At 31.3% G+C, this 17,338-nt stretch overlaps 1 protein-coding gene and 1 non-coding gene across 2 annotated transcripts in view; both read right to left on the bottom strand.

Annotated features, from left to right (window-relative positions):
• Positions 1 to 17,338, bottom strand: part of LOC113386817 (serine-rich adhesin for platelets-like) — a 254,324-nt gene that overhangs the window by 52,294 nt on the left and 184,692 nt on the right. The window contains exons 8-10 of the mRNA XM_026624577.1: positions 1,318 to 1,410; positions 908 to 1,035; positions 417 to 511 (exon numbers count right to left, since the gene is read on the bottom strand). Of these exons, the coding sequence (XP_026480362.1) occupies positions 417 to 511; positions 908 to 1,035; positions 1,318 to 1,410 (316 nt within the window). The remainder of the gene's footprint in view (positions 1 to 416; positions 512 to 907; positions 1,036 to 1,317; positions 1,411 to 17,338) is intronic.
• On the bottom strand, positions 10,497 to 10,658 carry LOC113364475. Its single transcript, XR_003366166.1, has one exon. It is a non-coding gene; the product is annotated as a U1 spliceosomal RNA (small nuclear RNA).

Genomic DNA, 17,338 nt, shown 5'->3' with positions numbered 1-17,338 from the left:
AATAATGAATTACAAATGTATCAAAGATAAACATTCGAATTAAAACTGGCATCCTCATTAACTTAACAATGAATTTCTTATAAATGAATCGTAAACGTAATACACAATTATCAACTTTTCAAATGTGTGCGTATAATTTTATATGTTTTTCAAATTTTTATCAGTGATATTAAACAATATATTGGAAGTTTATTTAAAAATAAAGATAGATAGACAAAACAATATTATTGTATATTATTATATCACTCTATTTCAATATTTTTAACTGGATTGCTGGAAGCAGTAAGTGGCTCAATCATTTTACATACAATTGTATTGAAATGCAAACTAGATTTGCTAATAATTTATCTCTTTAGATCGAACGTTATTATTTTCGAATATAAATGTATGTTATAAAATATAATAAAAGTACTTACTGGGCTGAGAGTCTTCGATCACCTTCGGGGCAAACAATGCTTTAAAGTGAGGCTTGCAATATAGTTCGCTCTCGTGGCTTTCATATGTATCCACACTGAAATGAGTGAAACAAAAATTCAAAAAAACATCCAGAATTTTTCAGTAGCAAGTTTTCATCATATTCAAGTATGTGATATAAATGCAGTCGAAGATTTATTAAAAATATGAGACATATAAAGAAAGAAGTATAATCCACATTACATTTTTCATGGTAAACATCTGATACAAAGTGAAAAGTATAATTGAAAAAAAAAATTTGTAATAAAGTGTATTTTGTAATGTTGCTATTGTTTTCGTTATTTAAAATAAAATAATGGGACAATTGAATACAATGAATCAATCGATTATTTAAACTTGTGAACTGGTTTTGAATAACATCAGTTCAAAATTTTTAATAATAATAAATTTTGTAAAATATGTTACTATAAAAATATATGAAATGTAAACATACGTGAGTTGTTTATTGCAATCTTTGCATCTGAAACAGTTCTTGTGATATACTCTGTTTTCGGCTTTAATTTGTTCCATCTGGAAAACAACACGAGAGCAGCCTTTGCATTTCTTTTCATTTTCCAATCCCTGCAAAATAATATTTAAAATAGTTTGACTTTGCCAGTTGCAGAAAAATGTGTTAAAAGATAATGGCCAATCATAAACAATTATTTCTTAAAAATTATTAGCCTTGAGTTACTTTCCTTGATGACGATACATAAGGTAAATATAGATGCTGTCTTACTGTTAGTTCAAATTATATTTAATATGTATAATATTTCATGCAATTTAGAAATGTGTTACAATTTTGTAAATAACTTAGTGTCTTTTACGCTGTCGATATAATATAATTAAATACTTAATACTTACATTAGTACCATCTGGGGATTTCAGGTCACTGCTTGATTTTGAGTTGGCCAAACTTTTCTTTTGCAAAGCATCAAATTTGTTGAAGCTGGATTTCTGTAAAAAATAATCAAAATTTATATTAAAAACAATAAAAAGAATATATATTTAAACCCAATGTGCAAAATGTGCTGTATGTATAAAAGTGCTCCCTGCATACTCCAAGTGCTATTATTTACAATAAACATACAAATATATCATAAAAACAAATCATTTATTTTAAAAACCTAGAAAAGATGGAAAGTTTGTTAGTAGATCTGTCTGATAAGTGCAAAATGCAATATTAATGACTTACCATTTTGTAAAGATTGCTTAGGCTATTTAAAGCTTCAAAGTGCATTTTACAAGATCATAACTTTATTTTTTTAAATTCAAATATTTTTGAAGAAATAATAGCAACCCAATAAAAAAAATGAGGGTGTACTTTATTTGCAGCAACTTTAGTTTTCAAAATCTCGGCGTAAGCTTTTTCTTGCAATACTTACTTGCAAAACGTTTTTATTTTTTTGGAAAATATTTTAGTTTTATAGTGCATATACAAATAAACGTTCTAATGTGCAATTTATCATAAATTTGCCCCACAAACTTAGCAATTTTTGAGAAGCAGCTTTTTACTTCAGCAAAACAAGTGCAACCCAAGTTTCACAATTTTATCTCAAAATAACGACGTTGTTACTAATCATGCGTTTTAGAGTGCAATATTTCTACCACATATAACTAGTTGATGATCAATGTTTATAAGGAAAAGAATGATCTTCAATAATATTATAAAATATATTCAATTTGTTTGTGTACAGAACGTTTATATCTCAGACATATGTACAAATAAATGTAAATTTATTTATGATAGGGCGCCCAGTAGTTAAAATAAATTAAATTAAATTATTCGCGATGCTTAAAATTAATAGGATGACAAAATTAATTGGATGAATATGAAGATTTCAATTACACGATGATGTAATACTATTAAAATTGCACTTTAATTTAATCAAATGAAAAAGATTTTGGTATATCATAAAGAAATTTGGATAATATTCAAAGAATTCTACTAATCAAAATTTTTAATTTGATTAATAATAATTAAAAGTTAAAAAGAGTGCTCTCCCGAAAATAGACGTAAGCTAACTATAGTATTTAGAAAAATTGTTGTGGATGCATTCCCCAGTATCATTTCTACAGTAGAAAAGGAGAATCCATGATTGAAGACGAATTTCAAATCTATATTTAGAAAATAATAATTTTGGTTTAAATTGGGCACACTGCAACACCGACTGCTTAAGAAATCAATATGATGCAAAAGACTTATGAAAACTATTTAAATTTACAATGCCAATACTCAGTAAGTTCATACATTAAATCAAATTTTAATTTTGATTTTTCCTATTAAATTTTTCTTATTCAGGAGCAATCTACAAACTACTCCCTTTCTGATTATTCCTCAACCAGAGGTTAATAAATAATTTTCCCTATTCAATTTTTCTTATTTACAAGTAGCTCGCAAACTGTCCCATTGAATAATAAAACAGCGCATTATCCAAGTGCAGTTACAATTTGCTTAATACTTAAACAAATCACTGACTTAAGCCTAATGTGCAATCACTAATTATTCAAAATTTTCTCACAAACCGTAACAAATAACTAAATGCCCAACAGTCAACCCAATCGCCAAAATGGTGATGGTGATTTCTAACCCAATCACCTTGATGGTGATTCAAGACTAAATGAAATTGAATTTAATCAATAACTTAGCCAATTTCATCTCACATTCAGGATTATTTACAAAACATCTACCAATCTATGTGGTTGTTCGTTATTTACAAATTTTGTATCCCCGTGCATCCACCCAACATTCCCACCAATCATCGATTTCACCTAGATGGAACTATTTTACTATATAGAACTAAGTTTGATAAAAAAAAATTGAATTCCATCTTCACTACTTCCAAATATCTCCCATTTACGGTATCACCAATTGCCCTAAATTCTCCCTGGTTACCGATTTGCCCTTGGTGGTGATTTATCATTGATTTGAGTTGATCAATAATTTCATTAAATACCACTTTATTATTTACAAACATATAATGCTCCAATAATAAACCAAATAATGTGCTTTATATACAAACATCCCATAAAATAATTATGTAGCCCAGTGCAACCATCGAACATTTACCCCAGTCACCAGTTTGACCATGAGGGTGATTTCTCACCATATCGAATTGGGTGATCGAAACTCTTCTCTTCACCGGCTGATGATGATAACTGTTGGTCGCCTTCGTACTTTGGGACGACATCAGACGTATCTGGTGACGGACAGGTGACGCCAACGGTGATGGGACAGTGTTGCATTCTGCCTTGACCGCGTTTGCCAAATCGCAGTATGATTTACGCTTTATCGGGATTTAGGATTAAGATGTAATGATTTAATTCAATAAAAATATTAGTCACAGAAACAATTGCATTATTTCCCAAGATAAGTAAAAATATCTCTTACTAAACTGATATTTTCTTATCTATTTGGGATCCAATTCGACTTTATTTAGCACAGACAAATATTCACTAGTTGCATTAGTCATAACTTAGTTATTTATACTTTGACTTATTCTAGACGAATCACACGTTGTTTTCTATCTAAACATCTTTGATCGTTTGCCAAAAAATAACCACGTTGTTTTCAGACACTTCAAGTGTGCGTTGGCTATTTACCTACTTATTTTGGGAATATACGTGGAAAGTTTTGCTGGAATGCTGTAAAAATGTTTTGATTCGGTAGTTGTAACTTTATATTATAGTACACGTAAAATAATGTTCAGTTTCTATCCGGAAGAAATCAAAGTTACGCCAAATAAAAAATTAAATGAATTCGGTTTATGAGATAAGTGAAAGATTAAATGTATCAAATCAACTATCAATAACCGCTTAATTAATCGTTTTATAATTCCCACTAGGTTAAAGAAACATATACAAATGTTTGAATCCAATTCTTTAAATTAAATTCAAATAGAGTGTCAATAATCATTTACTACAAATGTAACGATTTTAGTTTTGTGATGTAAGTTTACGGATATTACACTGTACAAATTATACTGAAATGTATTATTACCTTTTCGCCTATTTTTTTCCTTAAATCTCCTTCACAATAAGCGAGTTTTGAAACAAATATTGTAATAGTAAACAGATATTTAAGAAGCAACTTCAACGCAGATTAATATATTAGTTGTATGTATTTATTATATCTACTAATACAAAATATTAATGGTTTAATGTAGAATTAGCAGTATGCATTTTCGTATAACGTGATTATCAATCAATTAAATGAAGTTTTAAGGTAAGTCCGACTGATAACAGCGCAGCGTTTTCAATAATAATTCAAGAAATTTGACAACGGCGCAGTCTGAAGAAATTAAGACACCCAATGTGTAGGGTGTGTGATGCAAGTTTGACAGATTTTTCACGTAGGATAAAACGATCACAGCTAACAATCATTTATTTGTATTAGATTTCATATCAAAGACTAAAAATTATAGTAATCTCAAGTCATATTTAAGTTAAGAATCCAATAAATTTGACAACTTTGGAAGGTTATACCTAATTTTGTCAGATCTCTCAGATAGTATTGGTAAAAACAATTGTTTTTTGCTAAATTAGTAACATGATATAACGTAAATGGTCATAAGATAGTTCGACATTTGAAACAAGATAGGTACAACTGATATAATAAAATTCTAGAATGGAAAATCAAACCAGGATTTATCTCATGAAAACCGAAGCAGTAATCTAATAACGCAGTTTAACAAGTTGACTGCTGTTTCTTTGGACCTATTTCCTATGCTGAAACGTTTTAATTAAAATTAGGGAAAATAGAAGCTGTCGACATATTGTCTATTTTTATTTATCATGAAAGTGTGAGAGGTTGTAATGATTTGTGAGGTTGAAAGCAACAATTGTCATTTAGACTTGTTTGAAGGACAAGAAGGACCAGCTTACATCAGAAGATCAATATGTCATTATTAGGACCAAAGTAACAAACTAGGAACGAATAGTTTCAATTTTATTACAAATATGCTTATAATATACGTGTTATGATGCATTTAAGTGTTAAGGGGGTCTTCCTATGTGATGGGTTGAAAAAATCGTTTTTTTTTCATAAATTGCTCCCTTAACATGTTTAGAATACGGTAGTAAAGCGATTTTAGAAAATTCGAAGTCGTTTTAATATACAGCAGGTAAAAGAAGGAGCGTTTTTTCTCAATACTGTGTTTTTCAAACTTTCCTCCATTGTATCTCAGAAACGGCTGGACCGAATTACTTGAAATTTACAGGGCACACTCAATATATTTAAACGCATGGAGTGAACTATCATCAATCACTTCGATTTTTTTTATAGCAAAAAACAAAAAAAAAACGCCTAATTTGCAACTTTTATTTCAAATGCCTATCAAAAATCCAATTATATTCATTTGATTATAGGTCATTCCGTGCTTTTAAGCCTACAAATTAAAACGCCGTTTATTTTTTTTTTCAGATCAGCCGATCAGCCGGAATCGTGGAGGAAGTGGGAGCTCTTTTTTTCGAGGCGGGGGTGTTCAGAGCGCTGTAACTCTAGTTTGACTGAATATTTTTAGCTGAAATTTTATATTTATACTGTCCAAATATGTGTTAATAAATGATAAAAAACTTGAAGCTCTAAATATTTACTGGTCGTAGAAAAAAAATCCTAAAATATCCCTAAAAACAGGCCGTCACATAGGAAGACCCCCTTAAAATAAATGTGGCACTGTTGGCAGTGTGCGACAGTCGCATCAGACAAAAAGTAGAGGATGTCGACACGTTGTCTACACCATCAACGTTTTAAAGTAATATTTCTCAGGTTTAATGACTGTTCAGTTGTAAAAAGACGATACGCAGTTTACGTAAAGCAACTTTATATCAACATGGTTATAAATGTTCTCAATTAAAGTATCACAAAATTAAAACAAATAATGACATGTCTCTAAGTAATTGTATCACGTTATACGAAAAGTGTTTAATATCAACTACGGATTAATTATAAATATTAATGCTAAATAATACTAATAATAGTTAAAAGCAAAATACAAATTAACAAATTAAATAATTAATAAATGAAATAAAAAATCTTACCAGCGCCTTGACGGAGACTCCAGTATGAATGAGTTCCTTTCTATCGCTATAGCATGCATCGATCTTACGGAGATCGCTCAGCGATTTGGCGCGCTGCGTTTTGTGGTTAATTTGGTTAATTCGGTTAATTCGAAAAAGTCTATGGTTAATTTGTGGTGTGGCGTTTACTGTTTTGTTAATTCACTTGTGATGAGAAAAAACCAAAATCAGTTAATGAGGGTAATGTGTGCGAAACCGAAATGAAAATCTAACGTAGTAACAGATTATGAATGTGTGATTTTTGAAATATGATTTTGGTATCAGTCAATGCATTAAGGTTCCGTACCAGTTTTAAAAGTAATGTAATGGCTTAGAATATATATTTAATAATATGACAATATATTTGAGTACATGCAAGGTGACCATACGTCCGGATTTGGCCTGGACAGTCCCGGATTTCGATCTTGTGTACAGGTTTTTTCTCAAAGCAATATTTGTCCCGGAATTCGATCTTTTGTCTCAGATTTTCGAAAAGTATAAATTTGCATTGAATTTTTGCAATTACTTGCTAATAACATTACAGCTATTTATCAAATGTCTTAAAATGTAACAATGAGTATGTTTATATGAAACATTACGTTATGACTGAAAAAAATTCCGAATGCAAAATTCCAAACATGGGCTAAAATAAACTAAAATAGGCGGCAAGTTAATAATTTTAAACTTTTTATTTTCAATTTTGCGGTTTTTTCCATTTCTCAAAATGCAATTGCAATCTGTTTTTAAAATACAAAAACATTTAGTAATTATGAAGGACCAAAATAGAGTTTAGTCTTTTTTGTGTTGATTGAGAAGATGTTCGTAATCTAGATGACTTAAGAAGCTTAGCTGATCGTCTAAATACATATAAATATGAATAAAAATAGTAAATTACAAATGAAGTAACGATAAAGCAAAAATCAATAGAATTAAATAAATAAATGAAATGAGAATCGAATACGAAAATTAGCTAAAATAAATTATGAGGGCGCCCTTTTGAACTGCCTTGCACAAATGCTAATTTAAACTAATATTAAGTTAATTATGAAGAAATTTTACCAGAATTTTATACAAGGCTTAAGAACGCAAAAACGTAACATATAATCGGATTCCTACTAATGACCAGTAATTCTGCATAAAAATGGATTTGTTTACAAAAAAGTTTTTTATTGTATATTTAGATAAATGAAAGCCGTCCCGGTTTTGGCCTAAAAAAATTGGTTACCTTAGTACATGATACTATTTAAGTTTATGGACTAGTTTCAAATATTGTATATTTTATTTTTATTAAAATGTTTAAATCTTTGGCAATATGTAACAATTTTTATGATTGCTAAGTTTCTTAAATAGTTACCTAAATAAATATTGAAAGCTCATAACAACTAGATAGTTTAACAAAATCTTGAGTCTTGTTGTAAAGCAAATGAAAATCTACAGTATTGTGACGATAATTGTTATTATTCCCTGAATAATTAAAATTATTTCGTGGATAATTAATATTATTGCCAACCCCAGGGTACACAAGTTCCACTCTTGAAATCCACGTAATGCTGATTCTAGGAAACCTCTTCTAAAGGTCTGACCTTAGTGTTCGTTTGCGTGCACAACGATAAAGCAGGTCTAACGAAAGGTCTTATAATGTATTTGTTAGCAATTAGATATTCTCCTCGTATATCCATAATAGAATAAAGTAAGAATAATGAATATTAGTTAGAGGACATGGAGGTATACAAATACTGTAATGTTCTCAAATACTTGTAACTGAAGTATTCGTTATTAAATATATTTATTTATATAAGTAATCTTGGTTACATCCGTTAGATACTAGGCTCCCACAGGTAATTACAGGTGGTTTAAAGATCGAACGAGGTGCTAAGATAACCCCTAGTATTAGGAAAACCATGCTAAAATTATACTACATTACAACATCGCCCCCAAAAAAGGGCATCTTAAAACTGTAATTTGTCCCAGAATTATTGGACAGTCCTAAAAAGAAGCATTACAAAATGAACATAAAGAAATAAATAATCACATTCAGGAGAGTGGTATTTTTTGGAATGTGGTGAAGCTGATTTATATGAAGAAAATTAGGTAATCATTTGTAAGAAGTGAGCATATGCAGGGTGTATTCCGCGAAAAATATTTTTCACTACTGAAAGATGTCAATTTTGTTAAATATAAACAAAGACTAAATGATCAAAAGTATTGCTGTTTTTTGCCCTTACATCTATTTCCGAGCACGGGATAATTTGCATCACCGCATTTTTTATAGAAAGTAATTGATAGTAAAATAATGACCAATAGCGAAGTTATTGTTTAGACTTTATTCGACACAAGAATAGTTATAGCAACCATTGGTCTTTATTTAGTAACAATTTAATCAATGGATGTATTAATTTTAATAACTGTTACAACAAGCTCCTCCCCTATAGCCATAATCGTCAAAATAGATTCATGGTCAAACATTTTATCGGTTCTACTTTGATGACATATTTAATAATTACATATGCCACAATAATCACAAACGATAATAAGAAAAGTAAATTTCAAAAGTAGGCTAATTCATTTAACACATAAATTATCATATTTATACCGATTGAGTTTACTTATAATTTTCCATATAAGTTTATGCTCAAGGACGTAAATTAAAAGGTCTAATCGACTCTTTAGTAATTTTTCCTGGTTACCTTTAATAATAAAATAGAAATATTCAAGAAGATAAAAACGACAATACCATAATGAGTTATTACTCTACAGATAAGTAACAATTATTTATTTCCAGCCAAATAAGTCAATAGAAAAAACGTAAAGAATAATATTCTAAAATAAAATAGTTATATTACCAAATGTATTTATATTTGCTATCTGGTACGGAACCGTTTAATTGTAGTTAATTACAAATGTATGTTATGATATGTGTAATGAGTTAATGTCAAGTTTATTATAAATATAACTACTAAATATAAAATAAATTAAATTTTTGGCAGATGATTTAATAATCAAAACTTAATTATATAATGTAATTGAGAGTTGTTATATAGACTATGATGAATTGATCATATTTCTTAAGGGTAGGTGATATGATATAATATTAGAGAAAACAAAAATAGCACAAACAATCAAAATGCCAAGAATTTAATTCTTTCTAAAATTATAAAAAAAATTAAAAAGCTAATAAAATAAATATCTACGAAGATTAATAATTAAAATAGAAATCAATGTAAATTAAATGAAACTGAATATTCCCATTAAAATAAAAAAGCTAGCAAAAATCAATGAAATTAATATTTTCAGGATCGAATGACTACCACTAAGCATGCAAGTTACTGTTTTATGATAAGATGATATTTTGGTTTTATTCAATAATTAAAGGTCTGGTTTACTAAATTTCGTACTTTTAGTTGAATTTGCTTCGTGTAAGGCTTAATGAAATACATATTTTCCAATATTATTTATATCCTTGTTATAAAATAACACAAATAAAATCATTATCAATCGCTCCTATGTATACAATCTCGTTTGCATAGTCCTAAACAAGCTGTGTAAATTTGACATTTTGAGGTCGAAATTAAAAGATGGATCTATTTAAAAATGGTAAAATAGAAATCCATGCGAAATTAATAATTTTATGAAAATAGCACCTGCAATAACAGTCTCAAAAAGCATCAAAAGTTCTCATAGAATAATTAGTTCCCTAGAATGGATATGAAACTGTTCACGAGGATACAGGCATTACAATGTTATTACACTCAATTGAGCAAAGAACTTTTTCTTCGAATTTATAACAAAAATTCATAAAACGCTCTTCATTAAACCTGAAGAAACCTTATTTAATATTCTAATAAACAATGATTGTATTTAGTTAATTAGAATAATAAATAAGGGAGGGGAGGCAAATCATTGATTTTGTGGCGCTCTCATACAATGGACCTGCCTTCGGGCAGACTACTATTTATTATTATTATTTTAATATATTATGTTTATTACCGGGACAGCGCGTACGCAGTCCCGACTACCAAAAATTACACGCCCGAGTTATCCACATTAGGGACAATCGCAGGGGTCAATCCGACCCAGGTGCAATGGCCAGACCTCGCCCTGGGGGAACCGCCTTGTTGATCACGGTAACCCCGACGCCAGGTAAGTATGCTTAGGGATCGAAAACATGTGGACTAACTCTAACCAGACTATATTTTAGAGCAATATTTACAGCGGAAAGGGCATTTAGCCCTCTGTTGTCGGAAAATCGAGAATGCAATAAGTACCGTTAAAAAAAGTATTATATACTATTATATTATATATTATTGTATATACCACGGGCTCGCCCGTAGGTAAGCGGTTAAGAGCGACGGGACTTGTTTCAGAGGTCCCGGGTTCTATACCCACTTCGAGCAACCTGTTGTCAGGCAACATTGACAACGATTTTCACTTGGAAATATAAATAGCAATATGTTTCCAAGTGAAAATAGCCCTCACCCGGCATTGTTGCACCATACTTGCCCTATTACAGAGATTGTAATAAAAATTTATCATACAGAGATGTAACAACTGTTTGGGTTGCCATCTGTAATAAAACAAACGTAGTTTGTAAGATATTAATCACAGCAGCTCATAGAACCCATAAGTTCTGATGGCTGTTCAAATAAAATTAAAACTAGCTGTAAGTGGAATTCTGTCTTAAGGCAATTGGGGCCTAGTGCCTTAAGGCAAATTGCTGGAACTTCCCGTACCAACAATTATTTTTTTTAAAAACGTTTTAACATTTTTGAAAAAAATTTACTTCGAAAAAAATTTACTTCGAAAAAAATAAGATTTTTGAGAAACTATAAATTGGACAAAAAATTCTTTTTTTTGAAAAAATGTTTTCTTTATTTTGACATATTTTGGAAGATCTGAACTTGTTTTTCAAAGCAATCGTACTGCTTTAACTGCATTATGACAAAATATAAAGCACGTAAGCGCGGCGTCGCTGTCTAACGGGTAAACATTGATACGGAACCCATAGGAAAATAAACAAAATTTATACTTATTGTTAAAATCTCTATAAAATATCTGAAAATTTGATGTGCATATGTCTAATGATCATTTTTGACCGCCAAATGGCATTTTTTTTTACTTTTTTCGTTAGATCTCCGAAACCGCTTGACCTGCCTTTATGAAAATTTGATCAATTCTTTACCTTGTCAATACAAGTAAAATGTTTTTTGAATTATTAAAATCGGACGCTCCGTTATCTTAAAAACTGAGTTACCGTTTTTGGCACTTTTTGCCCCGTATCTCCGGAACGGCTAGACCTGCCTTCGCCAAAAACTAATCAGCACGTCTCCTTATCAATACAAATCGAATGTTTTTTGAATTATTCAAATCGGTTGATCCGTGTTCTCGAAATCGTCGACGAAAATTTGTATCCGCACATACATACACACACGCACACACACACACCCACACACACACACACACACACACACACACACACACATACATACATTTTTTCTAAGGTATGCCAAAGTGTTCAGAAACCTCTGAAACGTAAAGATATATAAAAATTTTCATTTTCGATTTTTTTGCGATTACTATAACTTACCCTACGGGAAGTTAAAAATATATATATACCAAAGCCGTTATGAAAATACTTGGTGTTTTCCAAATTTGAGCAAGTACATTTAAATGTTGTATTTATCCATGACTTCTTCGTTTTTATTAAAAAGAATATAAAACACTCCATCTTAAACAGGCACCCAAGGAAGTAATTACACTGGTACGACTTAAAGCTTGCACAGTTCTCGAGGTTTGAAATTAAAAAAAATGACATACATTAAACAAACATTATCAAAAAGGTTTTTATTTTTAATTATCAAACAAAATATAGCCTGGGTACGACTTAGGCAGAGGTACGATTTAAGCAACCTTACTTTACATCAATAAAGAACTACGTTTTCCACTTACTAATCAGAAAAAATATATTATTAATTTCTGGTCGTATAAAAAATTTCACGATTTTCACGAAAAATGCGTTTACAACAATTGCATTGCATAGGGAAAAAACGGACAAAATGGCATACATGGAGGAAATTTTACAGTGGATTTATTTAAACATTGAATAGTTTTAGTAACGTTTGTGCGACTGTATAACACGAAGAAAGCCATTACCACAACCCGGTCAGATATTGAAAGAATGAATTCGAATTCGAAAGTTCATTTTGAAGGTGGTTTTAGCATGTTTTTGGGGGTTGTATATTGTTATTTATAATTATTTTTATTGAAATCTTTAAAGTTATGACTGTTCTAGCGATTTCGATTAATTTTATTACAATAATCAGGTATTTGATGAAATTTTGCTTATTTATTCATTTTTGTTCACTTTCAGACAAAATGATATACCTAAACAATAGACGAAATAACGTAGGCAAAAAAATTAAACCTTTTGAAGCTTTTTGGCTTCTAACTTCTACTCTATTTAATGTTAAAAACAGACCAAACGATTCACCGGTAAAAAGAACATACTTGCATTTATTGAAAACACCTCTTTTCACGGTCTGAGCTCGGCGAAGGTTGATTATGATATATGATTTGTTCCCTTTGGGCTTTATAATAAATGAACAAATGATTTATTTATCAACCGTCATCTTAAAAATTGCAATTATGTATTTTACTATGCTCTTACCCTATATGTCACTCTGTCCGTACTATATGGACAAAATGGCTTTTATAATTAGTTGTTTTTTTCTTTAATAAAAATTATAGCCTCTATTAGATTAAAAGTCTATGCTACTGGTAACACAGGCCAACAAAGAAAATGGTGCAAACGATTTGATTGCTGTTTTTAAGTATATTTGGGGCGCTGATTTCAAAAATGACATTGTTTTTTTTCTATGAGCTTTAGTTTTCAAGATATGATATATATGATATATTAGGTGCGCAACTAAGTTCTCGCTGTTTTTTCGATGAAAATGTAGCTTTATTATAAAAAAATTGCATCAATTGATTTCGATACAGTTCTCCAGTGATGGTTTCGCTCGGTTTCAACAGCTCATAACAAATAACACCGACGTGGTCCCACCATATGTAGAGCATAGCCTTCGCAGTGAATATTCGACCGAACCAAGATTTTCTCCTCTTTGGATTGCTGTAATGTATTCATTTTTCATCACCTGTCACGATGTGATGAAGAACCTCTTCTTTTCTCGCCGCTGGAGCAGTTGTTCACAGGCGAAAAAACGACGCTCGACGTCTCTTGGCTTCAACTCACAAGAAACCGAGGTTTCTTGCTTCTAAATCATCCCCAACGCATGCAATAGCTTGGAAATGGCTTGATGGGTAACTTCTAATTCTGAAACAAGATCTTCTTGAGTTTGTTCGAATCCTCTTCGAGCAAGACCTTCAATTTAGCGCTTTTGAAGGTTTTGGCCCTTCCTTCACAAGGGTGGTCGTCAACATCAAAATCACCATTTTTGAAGCGACGAAACCCCTCACAACATGTTGTTTCGCTCAGAGCAACATTTCCGTAGCTCTCGATGCACTTGAGCAGCTGTTTTTTTGAATGAAAGACGAAAATCAACATTCCCCGCAAATGACGATTGTTTGGCACAAAATTGGACATATTCACTATAATGCAAAAATGAAATCAATTATGTGTCGCAGCAGTTTACCGTATGTCTAAGCTTACTGCTAGAGCCATATACTGACAAACAGCGAGAACGTTGCCTAATATAAGGAACGAAAGTATAAAATAGTAATACAATTCAGAATGTTATTTTAATGAGATATGCCTACTCGTACATACAAACTTATAAGACCCATTTGGCCTTAGTTGGGACATTAGTTGACACTGTGAAAAGTTCTTTGCCGTGACGACCTAGAATGGACCTGATTTCGGCAACTTCTTTCCAAGTACCAAACTAGAGCTGATACAAAAAAATGGTTTGCAGATTTGAAATCAGCGTAAAAAATACTATAAGAATCAGCTCTAACATTTGATGCGCCAAACAAAAATTTTTTTTGTTGGCCTGTGTAATCAATTAAAATAAGACGAGTAAAAACAATCGAAATTATAATATCATTGAACAAATAAATAACATTAAAAAAATAAAACACCATGTCATATTGTCCGTACTTCCCCTATAGGTATAAGTGTTTAAAATCATTATTTTCGCAATATTTTTATCAAATCTAATCGATAGTCACTTATAAAAATATTCTACCTCAAAATGTCAAAACACCAAACTAAACGCCTATATTAAATAACAAAAAATGGTCAAATTTCCCTAATTGTGCCAGAATCAACTACATCCTCCTGCAATTCTATCGTCTCGTCAAGTGCATGTTATGGTAAAAAACTCACGTCGAAGTTCCTCTGTCGTTCGCGCGGAGACGTCACTGTCGTCACGGCGGCGTCTACAGTTTGAATTCTCGACGGAGTGACAGTGACCACGGTGACGGGTGGCGGCCTCGGCTCGCGTGTCGCCACCGGCGTCGGGTCGCCAAAACTGTGACACTAATAATAACGGCGACCGCGGGATGGTGCGGTTTAGAATGAATCATGATAAACGATGAATGAAAATGAATGAGATGAGATGATGGATATATTGGAGCCAAAGGAGCCAATTCTTTGATAAAATAGAAACGTTATGGTGACGCTATGTTTCGGGTCTATCTTCGTATGAATTGGTAATTACTAGGGTTTATACAAAAACCGACATTTCAGATATCCGGTTTTTCGAATTTTAATTTTACTATAAAACCGGTTTTAACCTGTTTTCAAATTTTATATAGAAAATAAATTTTTGCTGAATATTCTGTAATTTATCCGCAAATTTAGTGTAATTTAGAATAGTATTTGACTGAATTTATTTATTGTTCAATTTTATATATAGTAAACAAAATTATTTTAATTTTAATTAGTAGAACTAAAAAATAATAGTTTATCTTGATTAAATAATTTTGAAAATAATTATTCGTTATTTATGCATCATTTTCACCTATAAGAATGCAAATATTTTATGATAGTGAAAGGAAAGATTTCGAATAAATAAAAATATGTAATACATTTTTAAATAAAAAAAATAAAAAAATATTAGATACATGTGGATACATACTTGTTAATATCAATTTTAGTTTTGAAAACAATTAAGGTAAACTTTTATTTCTGTTCCGAGCAATTTTAATTAATTAATTTTAAACTATTGTTTTTTGTTTAATAAAATATGATTTTAAAAAATTGGGAACGTCTATCGAATTGCTACTTAAACGTGTCCTCTGATAACTCACAAAATTTCCTAAAATAGAAAATACCCTCATACTTGCGACCAAATTATGCTTTATTGTTTTTAAAGTCTTATATAATAATTCTAAGTTTTTTGTTCTTTAATTTGTGGCTTCTAGGATTTAAAACTCGTTTTTTTAAGTTTGAGTAGAGGAAGTTACTTCTTCAAGAAGAAGTCACTTTGATTTAAATTAAATATATATATATATATATATATATATATATATATATATATATATATATATACGAGGTGTGTTCAAAAAGTACCCGGAATTACTAATAATTAAATTTCGCGGGTCTGGAGTGTCTGATTGTCAAAATTTTTTTTTTATTGTGTTGGTATACATGCCCCTAAAGTATGATGAAATTTTCAGCAGACAGACAGACAGACAGAAATAAAAATTTATTCAATATATACAGTGTAAAATACAGTGAATTATATGTGGGTTTGTCTACCCTGGGGGTATTTTACCTAAAAGTTTGTGGTTTTACAATATTGTCTATATATTTGTATTTGTACAATATTTTTATTATTCATTATTCGCAAGGACAAAAAAGGAGACGATTTTTGTCACCTAAAAAAAATCCTTTATTCATTGTTTTTATGGCTTATGTATTCACTGCGGGCTCGATCAGGTAGTTAGGCATGGCATAGTTCCCGTACCAGATCATTTCTGATGTGTACTGGCCTAACGCGCGGATGGTACTATTATCGTGAATCCCTACACTTTCGGTAAAAATTCTCGGTGAGCTTTTTTATGTGTTCGAGTATGGTCGGTATGTCCGTCTGTTCGTGTAAATATTTCGTTGGGTAGTAGAGTCTCGTCAGTGGGTTCCTTGATTTGTCTAGTACCAGTCGCAGTGCTTTGTTCTGTGCTATTTGTAGTCTCCGTCTGTTGGTCTTGGTTGTCGCGTTCCATGCCGGAGCGGCGTATGTCAGTAATGGTCTTATCAGTGTCAAGTAAAGTGTCCGCGTTGTTCTTCACGCTTAGCGGGCTGTTGTGGTTCAAAAGAGGTCTCAGTAGATTCATCATCCCGTAAGCCTGTCCAATTTTTGTATTCGTATGTTTTGTGAAGCTGAGTCTATAGTCCAAGGTTCGCCAAGGTATTTGACTTCCTTGGACCACTCAGCTTCATGGCCCATTACCTTTAGTTTCGTCAAGTCAGTAAGTGTAATGGACCAACGGCTTTTTGTAAAGAAAATTGCTTCTGTTTTAGAAGGATTGATTTTAATTTGCCATTTTTCCGTGTAATCAGTCAGGGCGTCTATATGTCTCTGTATTTTTGTAGTCAGTAGCGTAGTGAACGTGATGATCTGTAAATGGCAGTGTCGTCAGCAAATGTCAACAGTGTTGTGTCGGCGTCAGTGGGCATGTCGTGGATGTAGACGTTAAACAAGGACGGTCCCAGGATCGAGCCCTGCGGTACTCCCGCCGTCACTTGTTTACGCGTCGAGGGTGTGTTGTCTACTTGGAACTGTGAAATTACGGTCAAGCGAGGAAGAATGGAGTAGTTTTGTGATGTATGGTGGAAAGTTAAGGGTTATGAATTTGTGTATCAGTCCGT

Source organism: Ctenocephalides felis, unplaced genomic scaffold (assembly GCF_003426905.1).
Source record: "Ctenocephalides felis isolate EL2017-DRISC unplaced genomic scaffold, ASM342690v1 CF-g0.4_SCAFFOLD_00845, whole genome shotgun sequence".
NCBI lineage: Eukaryota > Metazoa > Arthropoda > Insecta > Siphonaptera > Pulicidae > Ctenocephalides > Ctenocephalides felis.
Note: the sequence above shows the minus strand (reverse complement) of the source record. Positions and strands in the feature narration are given on the sequence as shown.